At 39.2% G+C, this 27,134-nt stretch overlaps 1 protein-coding gene across 1 annotated transcript in view; it reads right to left on the minus strand.

Moving 5' to 3' along the window:
• The window catches only part of MAN1A1 (mannosidase alpha class 1A member 1), a 151,388-nt gene that overhangs the window by 111,818 nt on the left and 12,436 nt on the right, over window positions 1–27,134 (minus strand). The window contains exon 2 of the mRNA XM_086745272.1: window positions 1,236–1,332. Within this exon, the coding sequence (XP_086601398.1) occupies window positions 1,236–1,332 (97 nt within the window). The remainder of the gene's footprint in view (window positions 1–1,235; window positions 1,333–27,134) is intronic.

The following is a 27,134-nucleotide window of genomic DNA, read 5'->3' on the forward strand; positions in this document are numbered from 1 at the left end:
TGGTATTAAATTGCACAACTATCAGTCATCTGAATGAAGATAATAAAAAATGTTAGCTGTCAGGAAAACAGAAGCCTGACTTAACCCTGAAGTTCATCCAAACTACTTTGGTTTCAAGCACCCAATTAATGTTTAAAGTCCTATAACTAACTACGTAATAGTTACCTGGTAACTTTTTTGATGTTACCTTGGGTAGACAAGCAGTGCAGCAAGATCAATGTAGATGTATTTTCAAAATTATTTTTGTAAATCACAACTGCTGTCTCTTAGCAACTTCCAAATATAGTTGAGGATTCGGTAAGTGCTCTATTTAGGCTGGGATAAGAAATGTTTCCACTTCAAACTATCTTTTCCAAACATTCAACAAAAAAATTCCTGTTAAAATCAAAATAATGTATTGATTTTGTCTCAGCTATAGAAATTAGCTCATTTCTCAGCTTTCTGTTTGGAAAACAGAAGCTATTTGATTACAAGATTGCTGTTAAACTGTAATTCTTGGTTTTTCTGCAAAACTGAAGACGATGACAGTTCATAGAACTGCTTTCTCATGCTTCCTCAGAATGCTGTGGCTTTTCAGCTGCTATTCATCCAGCCCTATGTTCCACTTGGACACTGAAAAAGTTTTGCCTTCTTACACTGGATTTCTGCAATGTGCTTCTCCTGCTAGAAATTTTCAGCCCCATATTTGTTCTACACTGATAACTTGGGCACTATTTAAGCATCTCCTGTGCAACATTTAGAGGTGCAAAGGAAAGAGAAAGTCTGATAAGGGAGCCTGACTGATATAGATTAACAAGTTTTTTTAAGGAGATAAATTCCTGAGAAATGTAGACAGCTTCAGCTACCTTCACGACTGTAGAGAGTATCTTTTGTTCCTTGTACAGGATTTATTTCTTTTCCCCCTTATCATTTTTGTTTCCTCCTTATTGAATGTGGTGTCACGAGTTCCACTTCACAGGAAAAGTTTAAGGCAGGGCAGTATTTAATGCAACACAACTACATCTTTATCATGCAGCAATGACATGCTTCATTTATTCTCATTCAGAAGGGAATCTGTAAAAGTCATAGGAAGGACCACCTTCATTTACTGTTACTTTTCATATATAACATAAGCAGGAAACACCACACTGCATGACAAGAGGATTGAAAGAACACATGTTTATCACCTATAAGCTTTTCAGCTGATTTACTGTTTTATGCTAACGTCACTAAGCACAAAAATACACTCTACTCACCAAATAAATTGCTTGAATGTCCTTGCTTAGATATTGGTTTCAGTTCATTTAATCCCCATGCGTAACGCTTATAATTATCCCAGGCATGTTTCATCATCTGTAGGGAAACGAAAGCAGGATTATAATGTTGATTTAGCAAGAAGTCACAGCAAATACTGACTTGAGAATATTCTCAATATTAAACACATTTAATTCAATGCTTAATTAAATTCATGTTGTATGCATTAGAACCATGAAATATTCAATACAGAATAACAGTGGCACTGTTTTCCGGGTGGCAGTGGGATGGTTACCGTCAGAATTCTATGTCTGTCCCATCCACCTCTACCATTATCTGCATGCTTATGGTCAAGACATACTCAAAAGTAATTAATTTTTAGGAAGGGAATTTAGTATGCTAAATATCAATTCAAATAAGATTTTATTTCCCTTAAGCATACACCTCAAACTGAGGGAAGCGACATTTTTAAAGAAGGTTTTTCTCTTAGAGCAGCAATTTTTAATGTCAAAATTAAGCTCACAGTAGTTTTCAGACTCTGGCCAAGACTTTCTTGCATAAAACTAGCTGGTTCAAACTCAGCATGGCTAATAACAGAAGAAGGAAACTAAAGTGGGCAGGCAGAATACCTAGGAAAGGTTTTGAGGTTATTATTATATAATCTTCCATGACTAGAAATGCTATTGTATGCATCTGTAGCTACTTTCACATGTCATTTTCAACAAACCGCCAAAAACTTTTACAACTAAACATTATCACTGCAAAACCGTATTTTGCATAAAGAGGTGCACCACAAATAAATACTGCTTTGGGAGACTGCCTTGGGGAACTCAGCACAGAAGCTCTGCAGCAAGAGCAGAGGACATCCATGCCAGAAGCTGGGGCAGCGGGTTGACTCAAGGACACCTCACTTTCTACCACCAGGATCAGACAGACTTAGCCCAAACTGTCCTTTTTGGGGGTGGTCCAGGTGCACGGCCAGGAGCCCACTTGTCCCTCCTCAAACACACAGCGAGAATGATGCACACAGCTTTGCAGGCCTCGTGAAGAACCACTGCCACTCCAGCAGGTCCAATACCTCCCTTTACCAACCACCACCTTCCAAAACAACTCTTCCTGAGCTGATATTAAGGGCCACAATAAGCAGTCTGATTTTACATAACAGAAGGGAAGATTTTGCCTCAGCGTCTTCCCTCCTCCCCTCTTCCACAAGGCAGAACAGCGCTGGGAATGCCAGAGGTCATCTTCTAGACAAAAAGTGACAATTTCAGACCTTTTCAAAGATACTGCTTCAGGCTGTCAGCTGACAACACTGCTCTGCCCTTGCTTTCAGACCTCTTCTTGAGGCCATGTGTGTCAAGGATAATTCTGTTAAATAACAGTTATAATCCTACATTTAAAAGCAACAGCCTTGGGACATGCTGATAATAATAATCCTACACTTTCTTCCTTCATCTTTGCTTGCTCAAATCACACAGAGAAATTATGTCAATTAAAAATCTGCATTAAGCCAGACTATAATAAATGACAAGAGATTTTTCTGGAGTACTGCTGCATTTCTGAGAATAAACATTTCTTTGCTATTTATGGAAGCATAAATGTGCATCTATCCTGCAGGAGAATTCAGGGATGTTGATTTACTCTAGAATCCTTACAGGTCCAGCTTTAGAAATGCAAAAATTGGCATCTGCATTTAACACGTGAGCATTTTCAACCAGAAGGTTGGACTGGTGTCAGATCTCAGCTGAAAGGCAGTGAGAGTAAGAGGCTCTGTGGAAATGGTCTCAGGCTATGGACGGCACCGATACGCCGGATGGCAGGAGCAGTGTCCCTTGCTTGACTTCATTGCAAAACAGCTTAGAAGATCTCCAAGGACGGGGCATTTTGTCCCAACGCAGAACTGGCAACAGACAGCCAAGTGGTAGTCTTTATATCTATCGGGCATTCCCAATCCCTGGCTACAGGGATCATTATCATATGAAACCGATCATTTGACCACAGCATATTTTCTAATTTACCAGTGAGGTTCTCCAGTAATTTTGCATATTATACAAGAAAGATTTATTCTGCCCTGCCATCACATGCCAGACCTACAAGCTCAGCTTTAGATATTAACGTACAAATTCTCAAAGATTCCAGCAGGCTAAATCCTGCCCTGCACTGAACTTCACCTTTTTTTAAGCTTTGTTAAAGCTTATTTTCACATAAAATCACATCAGAATCTCGTAGTTTGTTTAATCTGAATCTGGGAACATCACACAGAAGGGCTCTTTTTTTTTTTAAAAAAAAATAAAAAAAAAACAACCAAAAAACTCACCAAAACCAAAAACAACACAAACCCCCTAAACTTGTAATTAAGTAGTCTGAATCAAAGTGCCTAAAAACGCAGTACTATAACAAAATTAAAATTACTCAAGCCAGTACCGCCATAGTCATTCCCTTTTCTCTTCCTTCTTCTTCTAGCACATCCCTGCTCCTTCTTTTGCGTAAGAGATGCCGTGCTCATCCATCCACACACCAAGTCAGTTCAGGAAACAGAAATTTTTACAAGTAAAATTTTTGTTTCGAGGATTGTTCTTGTCCAGTCTGATTCCCCAAGTCAGATTGCCACAGGTGTCAGAGTTACCAAGTGGGAAAGGCAGGAACAACTCTACACCCAGTTCAGTTCAACCAAAACAGTCAGGAAGTGAATGATGCTGCAAGATACATCATATGTACTCAGTTGCCTTTAGTGTTCCCTAGCTGAATGACATTTTGATCATATTCCATTGTAAATGCATGTACGAGTTCTTAACAGAAACCCCTCCGATTATCCTATTGTTAGTCAATCCCTAGACAGTTAAGACAGGAAGCCAACTCAAACAGCCAACACTACCTTCTAATAATACTTATTATTGCATGTTAATGAACAACATCTGGTTTTTTTGTTTTTTTTTTTTCCAAAACATCCTCCCATTTTGCTGAATCTAAGTACTCAGGTACAGGTATCTAACTGCTTCTTATGAAATTATAATGTTTGAATCCAAAAAGCCAAGCAGATAGACAAAACCAGTAATTAAACAAACAAACAAACAAAAAAAAAAAAAAAAACCCAAAACGGTAAGAAATACTTCCATGGGTGAAAAACACACCAGAACCTACTAAGCGAAAGATTTAATTAATCTCTTTTGGCTAATCAAAGTTTTAATTTAGAACTCTTCTAAAATGTCTAGATTTAGATAAAAAACACCAAGCTTAGTAAGTATGTTTCCTCAGAAGAAAATGCACCTTTAGAACATCCTTGTTTTAGGCATTTAAAGGTTTATGGACATAACATTGAAAGGAAAATGCAACTCCAAAAGCAGTCAGTGAGCTCTCTAGTGTTTCAAAAGGACAGGAGTTATTCCAACGAGATATAAACATGAATGGCTATTTAGCAAAAAGTTACTAGGACTCAGTGTTACTGTACTTACTGTCCCAATAGCCCATTGATATGGTAGCATAAAAAACCCACCTTAATCAACACTGCCTGCAGGTTTGTGCTTCTAATTAAGCAAGAGGTGTCATTTTCTAGAATCCAATACATCAGAAATACTCTACATGCTTTCCTCCCTGTGGAAATTATAAAACTGTATGAAGTTTCCCACTAAAATAAATTTCTTATTTGTTAATAGCTTTATTTTCTATATAAGAATGAAAACATTCTAAAATATTGAATAGCAATTTGAATAGACCTAGCCCACTGATAATTAAGCTTCTGCTTTGGCCCAACTCCTAGCAGTAGGAGTTCAGGAATGAATTTTAACAGTTGTTTGGAGAAATTCATCTATCTTTGCAGTCTTCACCTTTCTGTTTGCATGAGATATCCCTAAATCAGTATCTCCAGATTTTTTTTAATTCACAAAGGCCCTTCTGATCATGTCTCTGACTACTTGTACAAGTACTGTTGAACACTTGAAATATCTAAATAAAGATCACCATTACTGAGAATATCTCTATTTCAATACAACATTATGGATCATGTTAAAAAGAGAAATTCCTAATCATAAAGAGTCTAACAGCTTTTGACCAGATGATTCCAGATACTCTCAAACTCCTCTACAGTGTAACTAATAAAATTATTTCACTCTAGTGCTTTCAAATAATTCCTTATTATTCCTCCAGGATATCAAAGGCAGATACACATTTGCACATACCTGTTCCTCAGTTCTTCTAGATTTACTAAGAGGTGTTCATTGCACCCCAAACTCTAGAAGAGCCTTACAGCTCACTGGAAAGACCTGTGTCTACATGAGCAAAGTCCATTTCTAATGGAGCTCTTTCTAAAGTCATTCACAATGAGAAGCAGCAGCTGAAGGCTTGACTAGCTAGCATCATCTCACTAGCAAGCTGGCCACTTTTACATCCTCAGGAGAAAAAAAAAAAAAAAAAAAAAAAAGAGGCACTGAATTTTACTTATGAAGTCAGAAAATGCCAAAATACTACCCTACTTCTGTAATCAGTAAAGTCACTTGGAAGAAAAAGGTGAAGGTCTGACATCATGCACAAAAGGACCTGTGCACTTCTTTCATCAGCTCTAAAGGAAGCATGTTGAAAGATAATTTGAAGATCCTTCTCAGCCCAATGAACATTAAAAAAAAAAGTTATAAAAAACAATTTGCTCTCCAAAAGCAGAAACAAAGACCATTACTACAGCTACAATAGTGGACAACCAAAAGATGATGATGAGGCACTCCTACTTGTTAGTATTTCAGTTATTGCCATCTTCCAAAGCATTCTTAACACAATGTCTGTGGAAGACACATAAGCCACTTGAAATGTGCAAAATACACTTTTATTCAAACAGGAGTATGCAAGAGTTCAGGCATGAAACGCTGCCAGAAAACAAGACTGATGCTGAATCAGCACAGAAATAGTGGTATTTAGATGCAAACTGCTGCAGTACCAGGTGGAATGAAAATAATAAGAACTTAATAAGGTCTATTTTTAACAGTTAGATACAAGCTGAGATGTCAAAGAGGATGTCAGGAAAAGAATTCAAGTACCTTCTAGAACTGGGATATTAAAGCGAAAAAAATTTCATTGCATGAAATAGTACCATCCTGACCTTCAATAGAGCCATTTAAACCACGCTGAGACAAGGGAGGAAGGCAGAAGACTAAGGTACTGGAAGCCCAAGAAATGAAGAGACGTTTTAAAAAGCAAAATCAGAACTCTGAAGAAAACGTAACAGTTTGCTTGTCTAATCTCTACTAAACTCTCATTGCTAGATTAAATAATCTTCTCTTTCTCAGTTTACGCTGAACTTTTCACAGATTCAAGGTATTCCCACCTTTTCAACTGTTTCTTACTGAAACTACATGTTCCATCAGTCTAGTCTCCCTGAATCTTCTCTCCTTCCTGTTGCTGTTACTAAAATGTATCACCAAGGGAAAGGAGGTCCCTAGAATTAGAAAGAAACCTTCACGCACCTTCCACTTAAACTTTCCTCCTGGAGAATTTAACTTGCATGGTTGATGACTGTACTCAGTCTGGCCAGGATGGAGTTGGCATTCTTCATAGCAGCCCATATGGTGCTCTGTCTTGAGTTTGTGGCTAAAATAACATTGATAACACAGCAATGTTTTGGCTATTGCTGAACTGTGCTTGTACAACATCAAGGCTCTCTCTTTTTCCCACCCCTGCCCCTTTTGCGCTGCCCCCAACAGGCAGTTTGGGGGTTGGCCAAGAGGCTGAGTGGGGACACATTTGGGAAAGTTGACCTCAGCTGACAAAAGGGATATTCTCTACCATGTAATGTCATGCTCAGTAATAAAAACTGGGACAGAAGAAGAAAAATCAGGGGTTTTCCAAGAAGGTCATTCCTCAGAGACTGACTGGGCATCAGTCTGCATGTAAGAGGTGGTGAATGACTGCCTTTGCATCACTTGTCCCTGCCCCCGCCTTCCTTCACCTAATAAACTGTCTTTATCTCTACTCACCAGTTTTCTCACTCTCCTTCTTCCAGTTCTCTCCCCCAGCCCACCAGGTGGACCAACAGCTGGGTGGGTGCTCAGCTGCTGGCCCAGGTGAACCCACCACAATGTCTCATAGAATCTCCAGCACAGCCAGTTTGTGACCACAACACAAGCACCAGCTGGTTTCTTCATTTTGATAACAATATTATTCTAACCATTAGCAAAAACTCAAGCTTTAGAGCACCTTACTTCCTTACCTTCCATTCGCATTACTGTTAACCAACAACTGAACCTAAATGAGACTCAGTGAATCAGAATCACAGAAAGGTTGAGATTGGAAGGGACTCTGGAGGTCATCTGTCCCAACAGCCATTGAAAGACCTATTCTCAACTGTTTTCACAGTCCTTAAGCACCAGCCAAATTACCTTTGAAGGTACTGTCACCAATCAGGATTTCTCTGAAAAACCGTACGACCTCGTTCAGTGGATTCACAATCAGTTTTCATAAAATCATGCTGCATATGAGAGCTCTGTTTCATGTTCCCTTACAGAATCTACTGATCATCTATTATTACAGCGAGTAATTTTCAGTAGTATACTGTCTTTCTTATTTTAGTTATCAGAAGTATTACACTTGTGTTTCATCACCTTCATAACGGTATTTAGTGCAATATTGAACTTTTAAAGAAATGTAAGTTATTATCTGAGTTTATTGATCTTGCTTGAATAATTCGCATCTTGGAAACATGAAGTAATAGGTTAATTTTTCTCTGGATCTCAATAAATAACACTATTTTCTAGGATTAGGAAGCACAATTACATTGTGAAATCATTTGACAAATTCCCTTGTTTCAGAGCATGATCTTTGTTACTTTTGTCATAATTCACTATTATTGCTTTGTAGTATTTCAAACCCTTTAATTCAATATTTTCTTGCAGTTCTGCATCTAATCGTAACACAGCCCAATGTTTTCTCCATCTGGAAGTGTTTCAATCACTAATAACTGCCTTGAATTGCCTTCCAAAATTAAATTGGATTTTAAAAATCATTTATATTGGTATTTGCAGCTTTTTACCCTGTTCAGACTTGCTCTACAGTGGAAATCCTAGGTAAAGATGTAGGGTGTTCTACTGCAGTTACATCTTCACTAATTAATTCATAACCTTATCTAAGCAGACATGCAGAGATGACTAAGAGTGATGCATGTCTGGTTTTGTTTTTTCAGTTACGCTGACACTGTCTACTGATACGCTAGACTGCTGACAACATCAGTTTTAAGCAACTTTTCATAAAACAAAAACTCACAGTTAACTTCCTGACTTGAAGACCAAGATTCACTAGAAAACTAGACAAAACTGTTTCATATTCAGATCAGGTTTTCTTTAGGTAGAACTGTGTCTAGAGTTTGACTCCAAATTAAAAATTAGCACTTACCGTCAACAGAATTTTATTCTAAGCTCTTCGTTTTTAGTTACTATTTCTTATTCCAGAAAGAAAGGTGAAAAAGAAAAAAAAAAAAGTCTCAAATATCCAAAGAAGGTTCATCTCATTGGATACTCTTTACTGTTTTTCCTTGACTCTGACAAAAGAATATACAAATGACAACCTACTTCCTTTCTCTACTGGCAACAGACATTTGTTTTTCTCCTTCAAGACACATAAAATAAATCCTGTCACTATGAACCTTCATACACGTATAACCACTTATCTGTCAGCAGGAAGACTATTGCAAATCAGGAGCCTGACAGATTTCTGGTGTTTATAACCTCAGTTCCTAATGGCATCATCACCAGTTAAAAGCAAGCTACATACTGTCAATGTTTGTTTAACAGTCACTGCCAAAGTGTTACCGTTTCTAATTTAGCAGGTGAGTGACAACCACGCTCCGAAGCGCAGGCAGGCTGAAGGAGTTCCTGCAAGTGCTTCCTGATGGGACTTCCACTTAGCCAAGTAAATCCTCTGCAGAGACTTTTGTACTAGTTAATGGGCCAGCAACAAGAATTCCCAGTTGCTGTTTTCCACTAAGCAGCAGACAGGGATTTTGGAAACATTTAGGAGCCTGCCATTTAGCTCACAGCTTCCTTTTGCATTGCGATAGTGTCACAGTCCAGCCCCGATCGGGACCAGACTACGCAATCTCTCTCTCACTCCCCCCACCCTCCAAAAGAATAGGGCGAGAATAAGAATGAAGAACTCTTAACAATTCAACAACTTAACTAGGTTATATTAGTTCAAATATAAGTTCATCCGAGAGCATTACCCAGAACAGAGGGCATACTGCACACCGAGCGGAGGAAATATTTAAAACTCTTTAAAATGACCATGGAGCTAAGGTAGCCAAACTGATTTACAGGATTCTCCATTAAAATTAAACATGCACATCACATCATTAAATACTTCACATGGTTCAGTATTTAACACTCTGTATTAAAGGGATATGCCAGCAAACTCCTGCGACTCCCCAGCATTTCAGGATCCTACAAATAATTTCTTTCTTCTCTGCAAAAACATATTAAAAACAAAAATCTAGTATCTGCATATAAAAAGGAACTAAGAAGGAAAATAAAAACCTTAAGGACTATTCTGAGTATTTAATTAATCATTTGTATTGCAAAGCACTTCAAAATCCTCAAACGGAAAGCCTGACAGAAATGCTAAGTATTATTCCACATGTGTTATGTTAAGTTACAGATAAGCTTCTATTCTTATATTTTCCACTCCTTCATAAGCCTCTTTAGTAGTGTATTAAACTATCCAACTAATATTCATCATATGCTGCTCTGGGCATCATTTGTTAACCAGAGACAGACATTGCACAGTGCTTCATTCTGTTAAAAGTTTTTAAAGGAATAAATTATCCTATTAATTTTGTAACAAGAATTCTAATTAAAAGGTAACTAAAGAGAACAAGAAATTTGCAGGTAAGATACTTTCTATGCTTATTCTATTACTGCATATTTTATTTAATGCACAAGCACACAGGAAAAAGGAGACTATTTCATATAAGAAATAATTAATAAGAACAGCAGCCCTGATGCTTTGATATATCTGCATCCAAAAAAAAAAAAAAAACCTCATTTGAAAATGATTGTACCACATACCAGACTACTCAATGATAACAAGCTACGTTTTCATTTGTCAGGCATATCTCTTGCTGAACAGTAAAGCACTTCTAAGAGTACAAATTTACTGAAAAACTGGAGATATTGGAATGCTTTACAGTTAGTTTCTAAGTGAGAGCTGGGCCATAGTGCTTTAACTATTGCACAGCTCGTTTTAGTAGAATTCACAGGGTGATAAGGCGGAGAACCTGGAAGCAAGACCAGAGTTCACCTCCACACTCCAAATACATTCAGTACAAGCTGGTATGTATGGTTTGCCTCTTACCTGGCCATCCCAACACCACAGATGTAAGAAAAACAAACTATTTGGTGCAGCACAGAAGCATCCTAGCTGAGACTCGTTGCTTGGCTAAACAAGAACTAGGAAAGCAAGAGCAACGAGTGACCCTCCCCACAAAGAATGCTGTCCCTGCACTTTCTGAAGCCGAAGGCCTGCCTAATTTCAGCCAAATGAAATTATCAATTTCACGGAAAGAAAAATAGTCTGGTTCAAAAATCTTGCCCAAATCTGTTATAACAGTGTTCATCCTACCTTGAAACATCCAAAATAGAAAAGTTTTAGCTCAATTTTAGATTAATTTGTTCAACTTCAGCTGTCTTTCAGCCAACATATAGAAAGAAAAGAGATATGAAAGAAATCACTCCGTTTAAAACTGCGTGGTTTGGGTGATACATTTGTTTGTTTCTCCCTCTAGGTAAGCTAGGATTTGAAAAAAAATTCTGTAGGCATTTTAAGAGGTTTTCCTGAAAACATCTGCCTTGAATTCATCAATTAAGATGCTCTCAAATGGCTTTGACCTCCAACTCTCAATTACTACTGGGGGAGCAAATGACACATTCTCAGTAACTACACCAGTGGAAAAATAAATGAAAATATAGCATTGAAGTGTACCATTATGAAATTGAGCATAGCTGACATAAGCGTTGAAGATGCTCTATTTTCAACTTGTTTCAGTTACCATTTACATCTGTATACACATACAAGATGAAAATCTTAAATGAACCATCCAAATCATGCAGTTACAAACAAAAGAGCAGACTAAAGAATGAGCCATACAGCACCTATCTTACAACTTAGCAACTGTTACCAAGATCTGCATTTCAGAAAAAAAATCGAAGCCTACAGCTTGTCACTCAAGAGCACTGTGCTTCTCCAAAGCTAAGTCCTCTTCAAACACTTGAAGAGTCAGATGCAGTCTTTAACAGACAGACTAAAAAATTATTTCCTTATTACTAGTGTAAGAGGTAGATCATGTTTCTTCAGATGATCTATGATTTCAGCAGTTAGGATTTTTTTTTTTGTCTCTGTGATGTGACAAATCAGTGATGCTCCAATGTTTGTTTGTTTTTTTTTCTAAGGAGAGTCATTGATGGCTAATTTTTGAAGAACCAAATCACACAGATGTTTTGCATTAGTGAAACATCCATTAAAAGAGGAACATATCACATCATAAGGTAATGTGCAAGAACTCAAGTAATTGTTCATTACTGACAATAACCAGAAAGAAAGCTGAAGTATTTCTACTTAAAGCAGAAAAGCATTGCAGAGTTGTAGGGAAAAAATAATGCATTTCTTTGATCATACACAGAATTAGTAGCAGCCTCTGAAGTTCATGCATAATTTCGGTAAGGTCATAAAAGGGAAAGAAAAAAGAAAGCAATTTGTGGAAATACTACTTTTATGAAGAATAGTGGTATACAAAGACTCATCCCACTCACTGTCAATTTTTTTTTCCTGATCTATTTATGACTTGCTACAGTTTCCAAGAACTCCCAAGCTGAAGGGTGTTAACAGCTAGGCTCCCGCAACAGCATAAGACAATCATTCTTTTGTTCTCTATTTTTTTTCCTACTGTTCTTTAAACAGTTATTTGGTAAGGTTTGCTTCTAATTAAATTATAAATTATTCATGGCATGGACTGTATCTCCTACTTGTTTACTCCTACTGGCTACCTGGCACTACATGGCTGTACCGCTACTGAAGTTCCCAATCTCAGCAGGGGTAAGGCAAATAGAAAAATAAGCACAGTGCTATGCTGTACAGCACATCCAGATGAAGTGATCCACACCAAGGGGATTCAAGTTGTTTCAGAGCACACTTAAAATCTACAAAAAGGAAGTAAGGTGGATTTAAAGAACCTGTTTATTTTTCTTTCCCATATATTGAACTCACAATCTCCCCTCCCACGCTTTTAAGTTTTACTCTACTGCCAAAGTCAGTAAGTAACAAACTTTTCTCCACTCCACTGTATGGACAGTGTCAGTATATCCAGGCCTATCCAGAATGTCTTTCAAAACAAAAACCAAACAGGAAAAACAACCAAAAAACAAACAGCAACCTACCAGAAGCTTCTTCCTCTTGCAGAATAAGTCTACATTCATCCCACAATCCTGCTTCCCTACCAGAACACACGTCAGAAATTGGGAAGGACAAGAGAGTACAGTTGCTGGTAAGAAGGTTCAGTTGTGACAAGAATGCCAGACTGGCACCGAAAAGCAAAATTTCAGTTGTATTTTTAAATGCAATTTTTCTTTAATTTAATTGCATTCTTTTGAAGTTATTATTTTTAAACATTTTTTTTTCATATTAGTTTTTCTCTTAAGGAAAAAAAAATAAAAAGTGAGTCATGCATTATTAGTAGATTTGGGACCACCACCAGCCTAGTTAAGTAGCTGATAATAGCAAGTGAAAACATAAACCAGTTATAAAAACTATTAGGTATCAGTTAATGAGAAACTTAAAAAGCTTGACCTTGTCACTGAATTCACAAAGTACAGGGCACGTCGAGCTTTACAAAACACAAGGAACCAGCAATAAATACCTTCCCCATCCTCAGGCCATCAGCTTTTGAGAGGAGGCTAGGCCAGACCAGATCATATCAAATCCTTATCCATGTGCCACTAATTGTCAGCTGCAAGTATTTTTCTCCTCTTCCCCCTGCCCCAAAAGAGTTCTTCCTTTCCACTCCCCTCTCTCCAGCACCCAGTTAAAGCTGCTGAAGTACTTCACTGCTAAAGCTCATTATTGTGGCCATGGTGAAACTGCACGTTCAGAAGTCAGATAGCCTGTTCACTGAGAAGTATTTACATAGATTAATCTGATACGCAGTTGCTGCACGGATCAAGGGCTGAGTCTGCATCATTACAGGGAAGTATCTTCAGCCTAACAGCCTAAAATTAGAGCAAAAGAATTGGACTGTTTCACAACAGCTGAAAACCAGTTACACGAAGGTCAAAAGCAGATGATACTAATTTATTACTTTTGTTTTTCCCCTCCCTCCTTTTAACACCTTTATCAGTGACCTGGAGGATGTGATGCAGTGCACCCTTATCAAGTTTGTGGGTGATACTGATTTGGAGTGGGGAAGGGAAATCCCATCTGGGAGTTTGGGCTGCCATTCACCAAGGCCTAGACAGGCCAGAGGAATGGGCCAACAGGAACTTTGTGAAATTCAGTGGGGACAAATGCAGAGTCCATAACCCCTGGTGACAGTACAAGCTGGGGAGGGCTGGGCTGGGGAGCAGCTCTGCAAGGAAGGCGCTGGGACTCTGGTGCACAGCTGTGCACGCGTGAGCAGCACCCAGACAGACGGATCAGGGCCCATCCATCAAGGGTCAGGATTATCCCCTTGTTCTCACTGCTCAGGAGACCACATCTAGATACTGTATCCAGTTCTGGGCCTCCCAGTACAGGAATAGTATCAATAAACTGTTGTGAATCCGGGGGGGGGGGGGCTGTCCAAACTGGTCATGTGGTCATGGCTGGAGCAGGTACCCCATGAGGAGAGGCTGAGGGACAGGGCTGGCTCAGCCTGGGGAGAGATGGCAGCAGCCCCTGGTACCTGTGGGGAAGTGGTCAAGAAGAGGGAGCCAGAGAGACAAGGGGCACTGACTGGACCAAGCAAGAGAGGTGGAGATGGGACCTGAGGAAAAGGCTTTTCCCTGATGGGGCAGAGCCGCAGGCTGCCCAGGGAGGCTGTGCCTGCTCCGTCCATCCTGGGGGGCTTCCAGCCCTGAGAGGTCACAGCCCTGAGCAGCCCAGTCTGACCCCAGCGCTGATCCTGCTGCCGCAGGGCCGGACCAGGGACCTCCTCGGACCGCCAGACCAAGTTATCCTGAGATCTTGTTAAATTCAGCATGGATTGCACATATTTACCTAAATTTTACAGAGTAAGTAAACTGACCTGCTTCTCCCCATCAACAACAAGGATACAACTCAAATTCCAGCCCAAGATTGTGGCTGTTAAAAACATCCCAGATAAGAATTGTGAGCTGTTAAAGGATTTTCCCAGCCTTCATAAAAATTTCAAGGTGTTTTCTATATTGAATAAACTACTTCAGCTATGCAAAACACTACCAGCTCATTTCTGACAGGAAGTTAAGAGCTATCTATTTATTGCCTTAGTATAGAAAGATTCAAGAAGGACAATTAAGATAATTAGACCCTAGTGAAACATGATGAAGATCCAGTGTCATGTACGAATTCAAGATTTCTGCCCATTTCATATTTCCACCTACTTATCTTGGTCAGGACTGATCAAACAGCTTACCCATGGCCGCACAGGATTTCAGAATAAAATTATTTTAAGAAAGATTTATTTCAGCAGCCCTCAAACTATCTCCAGGAAACATGTGCTGCATTGTAGCAAATTTTCTGAGGTGAAAATTTGTTATAAACTAGCCATCACTCTCTGTACGAACAATGAAAACTCGTATCAGTTATTTTCCTTTAGTAGTTTTACCACAGCATTCAAAATTGATACTGTAAACATTCCCATCCTTTGTGTGGCATTTGTTTTCCTCTTGAAACATTTATGTGATTACCTGGCCTATGGATCCTGACACAACCAGTGCTGGTGAAGTTCCCAAAATACATCACACACAGACTTTAAGCCTTCTGCTTAATTCCACTACTATAGTACATGCACGTTACAGAATAGTGACCAGATCTGTAAGTCAGCTTGCCAGTTCAGACAAACATATCTGCAAAAAAGCAAGAAAACACTTGCCCTCACACCCAACACATGGGATGTACTTACTGGTATCTATAATTTCCTTCATTCAAGCTGGAGTTAAGAACGCCAGCTTGAAAATGACACCTTTATACTGAAAGGTATATATAGACAGTGAATCCTTTTGTGGAAAGACATAATTTGAAAACAACCTTAAAAATCTATACAAATCTGCTTTTATGTACTAGAAGTAATTTAACCCTCAGATGGCATCCCTTCAAGTGCTACACATAGCATAGCTTTACACAATATTTTTCTTATATATCCAAATGTTCCTCAGCAAGAAGCCTTTCTAAATGAGACAGCAAATTATAGTACTGTTAATATTTCATCAGCTCTACATGGATTTGAGAAGAGCTGTCACAAGCTTATGGAGAATGTTTGTGCTCAGGCTTTCATGACAGACAGAAAAAATCAGATGCTCAGTTGTACAAGGAAATGAATGGAAAACCATAAAACTGATACGCAATTAAAATAGCCAAGATGAATACTAGTGGTCTGTTACAATCACCTCCTGGCAGTAGAGGATACAGAAGAAACAGAAAGAATTCAATTAAGAGGCATGGAGATATTTTCCTCAATGGAAAGGCTGAAAAATTAGCTTTACTTATTTGAAAATGGATAAAAAGAGAACAAGGCAAAAGTAAAGGCATACAGAAAGTAAGGGCTACTCCTGAACATCTCTGTACAAAAGAAAAGGAAACCACAAACGTTAGGTTTGTTACTGATAAGGTAAACATTCAGGAATCATTGCCAAAAGATACAGACAGTGACAACTTAATGGGATACTGCAGGATTTGAGAGAGCAGATGGTCATAGTGGTCCAGATGTCATACTGCATTTCCTAAACCATTAACAAAAAAGTGCTTCCAACGCCTTACGGCTTTCACAGCATAAATGGAGCACAAGTCCTGTTTGCGCTACCTGTAACACAGCTAATGGCATGACTTTCATGCAGCGTATTGTTACTAGGAGGTAACACCTCCTTCCACCCCACCTGCTCAGTAGAGGCTTATTCCCACAATAGGCAAAAATTTTAGCTTTGCACTGCCATCTAAACTTATGAGTTTCTCAACATGTGTGGTGTCTCATACAAATACAAAAGGTATCATAAAAAAAATACAGAAGATGGGCTGCTCCTTCATAATACAACGCAGTGGAGCAACTATCTGAAGTTTCTGCGCCTTCCTAACCAGGAACAGGGAAGCCAGCTACAGAGTTAAGAGACCTGCAAGCTTGAAGAAAGGAAAGATCATGAATGGGACTTGTTTTCCAGCACGCACTACTCCTTTCTTTTAATTCTCTTGCTTTTTTTCAGGCAGGTATGTAAAATCACGCAAACTTCCCAGATCAGCTCTGTTGATTCCACCCTTTATTTCAACTTCCCCAAAGGAGATCAATTAAAGTATTTATTGTACATAAACTACAATACAGAAGAGACAGTGTCTGGTCTCCCTTAAACTGTTTTGGATAGTTCAGCCTAAACTATTCAAAATAATCTAGGGAGTTTGCTGCAGCTGTTTCTAGGAAATACCTCAAAGATAAGCCAAATTATGTGGGAAAAGTGAAAACAAAACATCCAAATCATTGTCATACTTTCAAAAAAATAGTACCTACGTCAAGTCACTGAGCTACAAAGTGCCTGGCAGAGTAGAGCTGGTGGAGAAGTTCCGTGTTGAAAATCCAACTGTTCATGTTTAAAAACCAGCTGCCCCTCACCCCACCAAAAACAAACAAACAAAAAACAACCCAAAACCACATCAACTTCACTTGCTGTGAACAGAAAGCCAAATTTGACAAGTCCCTTCCAGGCAGGCTGATGGGTGAGAAGCAGAGCAGGCAGGGACAGAGCTTCCCCAGCAGCGTGCTTGACAGGTCCTGTCAATTTTCATTTCTGGTTTACTGGCTGCCCATGAGCAAATTTTGTAAATTCTGAAGATTCTATTTTTGGGTGAAATATTTTTTTAAAATAAACAAATTGTTCTTTTGTCTCACATTTCTTCCCTAAATTTCTTCCCTTCTCAATTTTTTTCTACAAGAAGTGTTCTCTATCCAGCTCTAGGCTTGATCCCTTTTCCAAGTCTACCCTTCTCCAGCTACCAAGTCTCCTAGTCTCCAATGCAAACAGCTGTGGTTGTCCCGCTATGAGGACTTTAGGAAATCTCCAGCCACATCTGTAGTTATATAAACACTGAGGTATATGTAAACTGTACTATTCTGCAATCTTTTCTGGGGCACAGACACAAAGAATTACAGGCTACAAGACTTCCTGTATATCAGGATAGTGTGCGAATGGCACGCCCAGGCTTGTGGTGCCTCTAACAAGATAACACCACCACAAGTGTGAGATTACAGAGGAGGAGTAGCGTATACGCAGACGGCTCACTGTGTCCTGTGGCACAAGACAGCAACACGAGAAAGAGCAGGCAGGCACTAGAGATAACAGAAAGAGAGTGCTAGCTTAACAGAATTTACCAGTCAACAGAACTGAGGCCAGTGGGGAAAGCGAAACAGGGGTGAGATGTTTAACTGAGAAGCAATGAAGATGGTAAATGGAAAGCACTTGGAAAAGGGAAAACAGGAGAAGGGAATACAAGGGGAAACAAATCAGGTGTGTGAGGGAACAAAATCAATGCATCTTCGAACAAGACAATAAATCTGTCGATGCTGTGGTCATACCCGCATCCGACTTACGCAGTGAGGGGGAATTTGGGTGGTCTCCCTCCTGCTGGTGAGGGAACAGCTAGAGGGGACCTCCTGATGTCCTAAGAACATACAGGATGGAACAGGCCTTTCCCCATATTTATACCTCAGTAACTAAGCATTTGGGAGATACTAATGTAATTCTGTTTAAGATAGGTAGGAATTCTAAAATTCACTGCTATTCTGAAATAATCCTAGCATCTATCTTCTGGGCGTTTTTTTTGGCCCTATCAAAATTTCTCTCAGTACAAGCCAGGCAACAACCATTCCAGTTCTCAGAAGATCCCAAACACAAAACATGACCGCTAGATGAGAGTCTAAAAGGCATATCTACTACAGCTTCCAATCCCTAACAAAAGTTTAGCAACAGGACAAGCAAACAGAAATACTTCCTTTGACTAATATGAGTGTTCAGAGCCTTAGAGTCAGGGACTTTCAGAACCAGATGCAATGCCTGTATGATTAATAATCCCCAGCAGAGTTTTCTTTCATGAAATTACTCAACTGTTTGCTGAACTTGTGTAAATTTTTTATATTCACAACATCCTCCAGAAAGGGCTCTACAACATAATATGTAAGGAATAGGTTTGTTCTGATTTTGTCACCTAGTAGTTTTGTTTTACGTGCCCTATATTCAACAAACAGGAATATTTCTCAGAATAACACCCCTAAATACACCATAAAAATCGATACCATTATTACCTCTTTCTCCCAATTACATTACTTTCCATTGAACATTGAATCTATTTAACCTTAAAATTTTGAAACCAAGTATGCTTTTATCATGTATTGTGATAAAGATTGTTGTAGTGGAGAACAGACTGACTGAGATGTGTAATTTAGCTTCCTTCTAATTATCTACTACTTGAGTATTAGAAGGAGCTAAAGTGCTTTAAATCTGCCTTCATTCTAAAATGAGGAAAGCAGTTCTGATCTTCTCTGAAATGCTTCATAAGACCTATCCATAAAAACCTTACATAAAATAGCTCTGTGTTATCATAGCATCCAGTTTCTACACCACGTTCATGAGCAGCACCCTTTTACTCATACTGACGTGCAGGTTACCTGTCTATGATCTCACTGTTTCCATACACTTACTGAATTCAGAATCAAATTACAGAAATCCAGAGCTTTTAATTTTCAACAATTCAAATACAACATTTAGCATGTTAAACTAACATGCCTTAGAGATGACAGTTTAGGACAACAGAGGTTTCAGTCCTTCTAAGGATATTACCTTTCTCCAGAACTACACAAAGTTCCTTTTTTTTTTGAGCACAGAAGTGAAACATACAAGCTATTTAGACAGCTTCTTACAGTCTTCTCAAAACTGCAGTATATTTCCTTCCTAGAACTTATTCTTTTATAACGTCTCCCTTCAAAAAAGAAAGGGAAAGAAATAGTTGTTATTCTAACACTGCATTTTCAGAAAAAAAATGTGAAATGTTTCACTCTGACATCAAAGAATTTGAAAGACATTTCATTTCTTCCAAATGCTCCCCTGCTGCTGTGCTTGGGACTAACACAGAAAAGCTACGTCGGTTTCTCATTCCAAGATTTCCATCCCGTAATGACCACTTGAAAAGAAAACCATCACAAAAAAACCTCCTGACACATCTATAAGCCTGTCTTGCCTGCCCACTTTCACAAAATGCTGAATTATATTTTCCACATGCACAGGAGATGATTGACCACACATTGAGAGCTCATGCGCACATCATGACTTGGATCCGTAACAGTAATTTTTTGGTTTGTTCCTTTGTTTGTTTTAAAACCAGGACACTTCGAAACATCTTGGCATCACTTGTTTACAGTAGAACACAACGTATCCTAGTTGTTTCCTGTTAATCATAAAAAGTAAGCCCCATCACCCTCTGCATCCAGTGATTTAGGTCTGCCAAGCACATGGAATATTTCAGGACTCTCTTTGTTTGACTGTCAAGGCTTACAAAGGCAACCTGGAGACCTCTATTCTGGCACATCCAAGTTCATTTTAAGAATTCTTTCTTGATTTGGAGCATGTTCTTAGGAGCTGCTTCAGAATACTTTAAAATACCTCATTGCTCTTAACTTTTAGCAATGCAGTATTGCCGGGACATATCTATACATACACCATTTTGGAGAAGTCAAGGGAAGTATTTTTCTTTAAAAAGTATGGCAGTAATTTAGAACCCAAGAAACCTACAGTCTGCTATGGACAGACAGCAGGAGACTTGAATTCAATAGTCCACTGACTTTCACTTCTACCTTCTTCATGCACTTCTCTGATAAGTGTTCCATGAAATAGCAAACCTGTATGTATTTGAAATATGAGCTGAGGGCTAGTACAAAGAAATATGTGTCAAAATAAAAATTTTACTCCTCTGTACAATTAAGGTGCTACTCTCTAGGAGAGAAGTGGAACTTATTCTAACAAGTAAATTACCTTCCATAATAGCAGCCAAAACACAAGATGCTGCATGACCAGGAGATTCAGACTTGACAGAATTAGTTTGTCACTTAAATAAAAAACTACTGGTCTAAAGCTTCATTAAAAAAAAAAATCAGTTATGTGAGATCTGTTAAGTAAAAGTTAAGCCTATCACTAAAGGTGGAAACTTTTCATTAAGTTATGAGCGAGCAGCGTACCTAAGGATGGGAAGATATGCTCTGTATCTACAACAACTGTAAACTCAACACTGTGCCCCACACTAGCATACTACCCCGATCTTGCTGCCACAGTAACAGCTCTTAACAGTAATGGCTAGTCCCAAAAAAGATTTACATGTATTTACAAGCAGGCTAGGTTAAGCCTATTTACAAACCTTTGGCTGGCATGGTTAATTGAGAGTTAAAAATTTACCTGCACTAGATAAGGAAGGCAATGAAGTGCTGATGTGGATATTGAAGGGGAAATCTTATTGTCCCATCTGTCAGTCATAAAAACAAACAAGCCAACTCTACCACTGCCTTACCCTGCTGAACAGACTCACTTCCTTGTATTCTACTTGTACCCATTAATAGCCTATATTATTTTAAGGCTGTCATTTATGTTAGGAGAAATCAGCTTTGAGTTTAGTCCTTTTACATGTACTAACACAGTAGCTTTGATGAAAGCTACTAGGCAGTGTGTTCATCTGCTACTGACTCTGAAAGAGGTCACTAACCATCACTCCAGCTAAATCAAAGCAGATCCCTCCAGAAGTGTCACACCAGTCAGAGCCCATAGCTGAAGAGCCAAAGCCTGGAGCTTTTTACATCCCATCCAAGAGAAGTGGGATGTGGCAGGAAAGCCTTTGGGCTGCGCAATACAGGAGAGAAGGCTTCGCTCTGGTACATGGTGCTACTGGAGCTGGTCTTTTATCAGGGCCTCTGGCCAATGACTGAAAGCCAGTGCATAGAATTGTTGTTGGTCCCACAAACACATCAGTGTTATTAAAACATGCAGCAGCTCAGACTTTCAATTTCTCTAGATGACTCCATGCTTACCTTACATACGATGCTACTGCTACCTGCTAATAGGTAATAGCCAGAAGCCACAGTAAGAAACTATCAAAGCTAAACACTGAGCAAATACTTTACATTTTTTGAAGAAGTTTTAAAGTCAGCATCAAATGTACATACCTGCTTCTAAAAGTCAATAATGCCTGCTGCTGCAAGCTAGCGCTGTAATCAGACTGCAAACTAAACCCAAGGGGATATCAAGCAGAAGGAAAAAGAAGGGTCTCCAAGAGAGGTAACACATCAGAAATACATCTGCATTTGAAGTTTCCTGACAATATTAAACAAACTCAAATTCAAAAATGAAAGTCCTCCAAAACACATACTCAGAAAAACCTGTTTAATATCTGCAGTCTGGTGGTTTTTTTCATGGAATTCTAGAGAAGTTGCTTACTGCTTTCTTTCTGGAGAACAGTAGTCCCCGTGGAGTGGCATTTGCCTTGTTTGAAACTGACAGACACCGCCATAAAGAAAGGAAGCACTCATCCACCACAGTGCTCCAATTCCTACCGGTTTCCATTCTCAATACTGAAAAAGCGATATTAGAATGCTTTAAGAAAGCATTGGGAAAAGCCAGCTTCATGCCATCATGTCATGGGTATCCTTAAAAGGCAAACAGTGGAAGAGTTTAAACCCTCACCCCAGCTGGCAGGATCTGCTGGTGATCCCACTTGTGTACACTGATATTCCTCTTGGGAGCAAACTACTGTAATCAATTTGTTCATGCAAGGTATCGTTTTTACAGATCAAAATGACCTACAGTTCTAGTTGGCTTGGCTTTCGTCCACATTATAAAGCAAATAAAGAAATATATGTTCATCATATGACCAAAGCTTCAAGAATAAATACAAACATTCCACCATCTGCATTAACTTCCAGAAATATTTGGCCCCTGCAGTCCAAAATGCTTGGTACCAAGCACACATACATCTCTTCTATGATCAACACCAGCACATGCACTCTGCCTTCAGGGAAGAGGAATTTTCAGTGGTAATGTGTGTGCCAAAAAAACACTGGGGTTTTGGTGAATTTGCCTCCAGCTCTGACCTGGCAGAGCCATGGCTGGTTAGATTTATAAGTGTACTGCCAAAGTCCAAGGGAGAATGAAAGGAACATGGATTTCTAATGATTTGGGGAAAGTGGCTGACTGTATAGATCTGTGCTGGGTTTGTGTAGCCGCGGGGGCTACAGTGGCAGCTTCTGTGAGAAGCTACTAGAAGTTTCCCCATTGTGCAGTGGACCAGCCAGCTCCAGGAGGGACCTGCCGCTGGCCAGGGCCAAACCTCATTGGCAACAGTGTTAACACCTCTGTGATCACATGCTTGAGAAGGGGAAAATAAAACAGAAGCATGGTCAGAGAGCAGGAGGCAAGAGCCTTGCAGGCTTCACCCCCCTGACCTCCTGCTGCGCAGCCGTCTGGGCCCAACTCCGCCACAATAAGCGAAGAGAGGAGATGAGAAGAGACCCTGAGAGGCATCTGCCTGAGCTGAGTGTGAAGAATTTCTTGTGACAGGAATAGCTGCAGACACCAAGGTCAGTGAAGAAGGAGGAGGAGGTGCTCCAGGCACCAGAGCAGAGATTCCCCTGCAGCCCGTGGTGCAGCCCATGGTGAGGCAGGCTGTCGCCCTGCTGCCCATGGAGATCCACGGAGAAGCAGAGATCCACCTGCAACCCATGGAGGACCCCACGCTGGGGCAGGTGGATGCCTGAAGGAGGCTGTGACCCATGGAGGGCCTGCACTGGAGCAGCCGTTCCAGAGAGACTGCACCTCATGGAAAAGGACCCCATGCGGAGCAGTTCACAAAGGACTGTGGCCTGTGGGAGGGACCCCATGATGGAGCAGGGGAGGAATCAGAGTTCTTCTTCCCCAGAGGAGGAAGGAGCAGGGGAAAGCAACATATGATGAACTGATCATAAGCCCCATTGTCTATTCCCCACCATACTGCTCAGGGAGGGGAAGGAGACAGAGATAATTGAAATGAAGTTAAGCCAGGAAGAAGGAGGAGTAAGGGGAAGTTGGTTTTGTTCTCTTCCTCATTATCCTGCTTTGGTTTTGTTAATAATAATAAATAAATAGTTTTCTCCAATTCGAGTCTGTTCTGCTCGGAACTGTAACTTGAATGATCTCTCCCTGTCCTTATCTTGAACCTCAAGCCTTTTGTTATATTATCTCTCCCCCATTCCCTCAGAGAGTGAGTGAGCAACTGTGGGGCTAAACTACAAGAAGATCTTAAGAGGCTGTGAAGATGTAAAAATTATTTTTGTTGTGAAGATGTAAAAATTATTTTTGTTTTCCTCACAACACATTTTCAGCATTTGTCTGTAGAAACAGAATCAAGTAGGCTTAGGCATAGATGCTAAAAGAAATGAAAATTCTGCTAGAAAAAAACCCAAACTATTTCTAAATTGACCCAGAGCTATTAGTGAGTTCACAGGTACTTCAGTAACACTAACCATATCATAAATCTGGCGAGCATGGATGAAAATCCTGAATGATGTCCCAAAGTGAGAGGGATTAACTATGTGGATTAACTGTACAAATTAACTGTTATCAAATTCCTTGTATAAAAAGCTGATGGAGAACTGCTGATTAGATTTTTCAGTAAGCTATAAAATAGTGAATAAAATTTATTTTTAAACATGTTTTGACTTGCAAGCAAATACTGTTCTTATCCAAAAATGTCTATATTTAATTAGTAGCAGCACTTCTAGAGATCAAAAATGTTATTTCTCCCCAGCAATCCAAAGGGAAAAAGGTAAAATGTATGAATATAGTGAGTTTCAAGAACTACCTTTCATCATCCGAGGTGCAAAACACTTCCTCCCTACTCACCAGCCAAAATGAGGTCCTTTCATAGGTTTCAGTCTCACATACAAGCCGTAACAGCTGTGAAATATTTGTGCTACTAGCAAATACAGAGGGAAAAGCATTATAGTTCAGCTCTACTTCTTTGGCAATAATTCCACATATTATGGTATGAGCTTTTTCTTTGGTCTTTTTTCAATAACACACATATGTATTTATAAATACACACACATACATATACATACACACAACTTCCTCCACTTCACTCCAAACACTTTTATATGCTAGTTTCTTTGGTATAATGTGACACATCTATGATGTTCCCAGTTATTAGTTTTCAAATGAAAGATGAGCAAGTTTTCCTTCACATACTTTTATTGTTCCTTATCTTGTCAGAAAACCCACAGAGTTTCTCTCCTCCTTCTATATTACATATTTAGGGAATTCAGTCAAGTCCTTAAGTATTTTAAAGAAAAGACATAAGTTGAAATTTGAGTGGGTTGAGGGGACATGGTAGTGGTAGAAAGGTAACATATAACAAATTCCCAGTTGTTTTGATTACAGCACATACAATGCCACCCAGGATGTTTCCTACAAACAGCATATTTGAAACTAGATATTAAAGCACAGCAGGAATATCCAAGAGAAATTATGAATAAGTTTTTTTTTTCCTTTCTGTTTATAGCACATTCACAGCTCATCTTACAGTCTGCAGAATTTCCCCACATAGCACACGACTAACAGCAACATGAAGTTCCAAGTACAAGGGAATCATTATTGGTGAAGCTGCAGCAAAACCAGCCACAAAGTTCTTAGGGAAATGTTTCTTCATGTGGACATAAGGTAGGGTTGGTAAAACAGACACTAGGTGTATTTGACATTGAGGTAGTAGATACACATCCCCATTTATTTACACTGCAGTGTTCGCACAAACACAGAGGCCTTTTAAAGCTGTTTTTGAGACTTGTCTTTGGCATCAGCCACTGGCCTTGTTCCTTTCCCAGAAAATAAAATATATGCATTTTTCAAACAGCAGCATGAATCTGAAGTGGATAGGACTCCTCATGGCAAATAAAAAACAAAATAGGCATCACGAAAATATTGTGTTCAAACAGAAGGGAAGAAAAAAACTCCACAAAATCCTCTCATCACAGAAGACAGTAATGGGTAATTAACACACCAGGAAGCTACTATAAAGTCATTCTGAAATGAACATATGTAACAACTTACAGTACACTATTGTGTGTTTAAAATAACTTCATAATAGCTGTGTCCTTCTAGGTTCTCATGATCAAGACTACAGCTAACAAAAAAACCCTGTTTTGTCGATGCTATACAGATCAGAAGATCATTCATCTGAAGTTTCTTTTCACATGCAAGAGACTCAAGTGGTGTGATCTTCAATAGCTTAGACTACAGGACCTGCTTTACACTGGAAAATTAAATGCTGAATTTTTACTTCAAGTTACAGATTAAAAATGTAAAAGTGGAGACGCAACCACTGGTCACGCCTTGGATTCCTAAATAAGATTCAAAATAACTTACTTGCTTGATGAAATTAAATGTCCATACTCACTTAGTAGAAAATTTAAGGAAAGAAATCTAATGAAAGCTAAACTAAGCTTGATTGTTTTACAAAACTCAGGGGCCCCTTCCTCAAACTTAATCCCACCAAAAGTACTCATGTAGGTTTTACCGCTACTTTTTCACACTTTTGCTCTAAGTGCCAAATAAAATCTACGGGTGATCACTGTTCCCATAACAAAGGATCATAAAGTTGGGGCAAAAGGAAGGTTATATAGACCCTGCTATAGCTGGAAAGAGCTTTGCTTCTCACATACAAAATCAGAATAGGCATGTCAAATTTAAGGGATGCTCATGCATCCTGCCCTTTTACAAGTGACTAGCGAGTCTGGACACTAAGCATGAGGCAGTATGAAGAAAGACTTCATTTTCAAAACCAAGCTTCTGTAAAGCAAGATCTCTCTGTCATGTCAAAAGTGACAGAAAATCAAATGCTGAGGAGTTGGACTCTCACGAATTGGTAGTGCCGTGCAATAGTACAACCTTACTGTAAAAATATTTACAGTGCCTGCTGTAAACCACACAGTAAGTCACAAAAACAGATGGAGATTTAATCGAAAACCACAAATTTGTACGCTAGTGATTAGACTCTTAAGAAAGAAATCAAATGGAATTGTGCTTTAAATCTAATTCAATGGTATCCATTTCAGTTATAACACAAACTCTGAACTTAACAACTCTGACCTGACACTGCATTAGGTTTCATATCCTTAGTTTCATGTTTGCAATGTGTAACTATCAGATGATTGATATTTTGGTCAGAGGCATACAGAGGAAAGACACTTCAAAACAGCACATGATTCTTCAGTGGCATGTCTCCCAGCTCAAGTCAGTACGCTAGTAACCCATTTACACCCACAAAAACAGCAAAAGCTGCAACTAAGAGTTTTGGTTTTTATCAATAGCTTGTATTTCAAAAACTCAAATGGGAATTCACTATATTAATTGTATCTGTTTGTCCAGTAAACATTTCCTCATTTTTAAAAATTTCAAAATACTTGCTGAGCTAGCATGCAGTTGCCTGCTGGGCTTCCCTAATGAAACCGAGAGCCAGCACAGATGCAGATTAGCCAAGAAAGGCTCCATGTCCTTTTCCTCCACCACCCCACCTTCCAGGCATACTCACAGAGCTTAGTGGTAAGGGCCTGGGGAAAGGTGTCAGATAAATGAAGACAAAATTAGGCTCTGTAGATGAGGACATCATTCACCTTGACTTTAGCATGCTTTTTGACACAGCCCCCCTTTAGCACTCTAGGA

This window comes from Chlamydotis macqueenii, chromosome 3, assembly GCF_036417535.1.
Source record: "Chlamydotis macqueenii isolate bChlMac1 chromosome 3, bChlMac1.mat, whole genome shotgun sequence".
Classification (NCBI taxonomy): Eukaryota; Metazoa; Chordata; class Aves; order Otidiformes; family Otididae; genus Chlamydotis; species Chlamydotis macqueenii.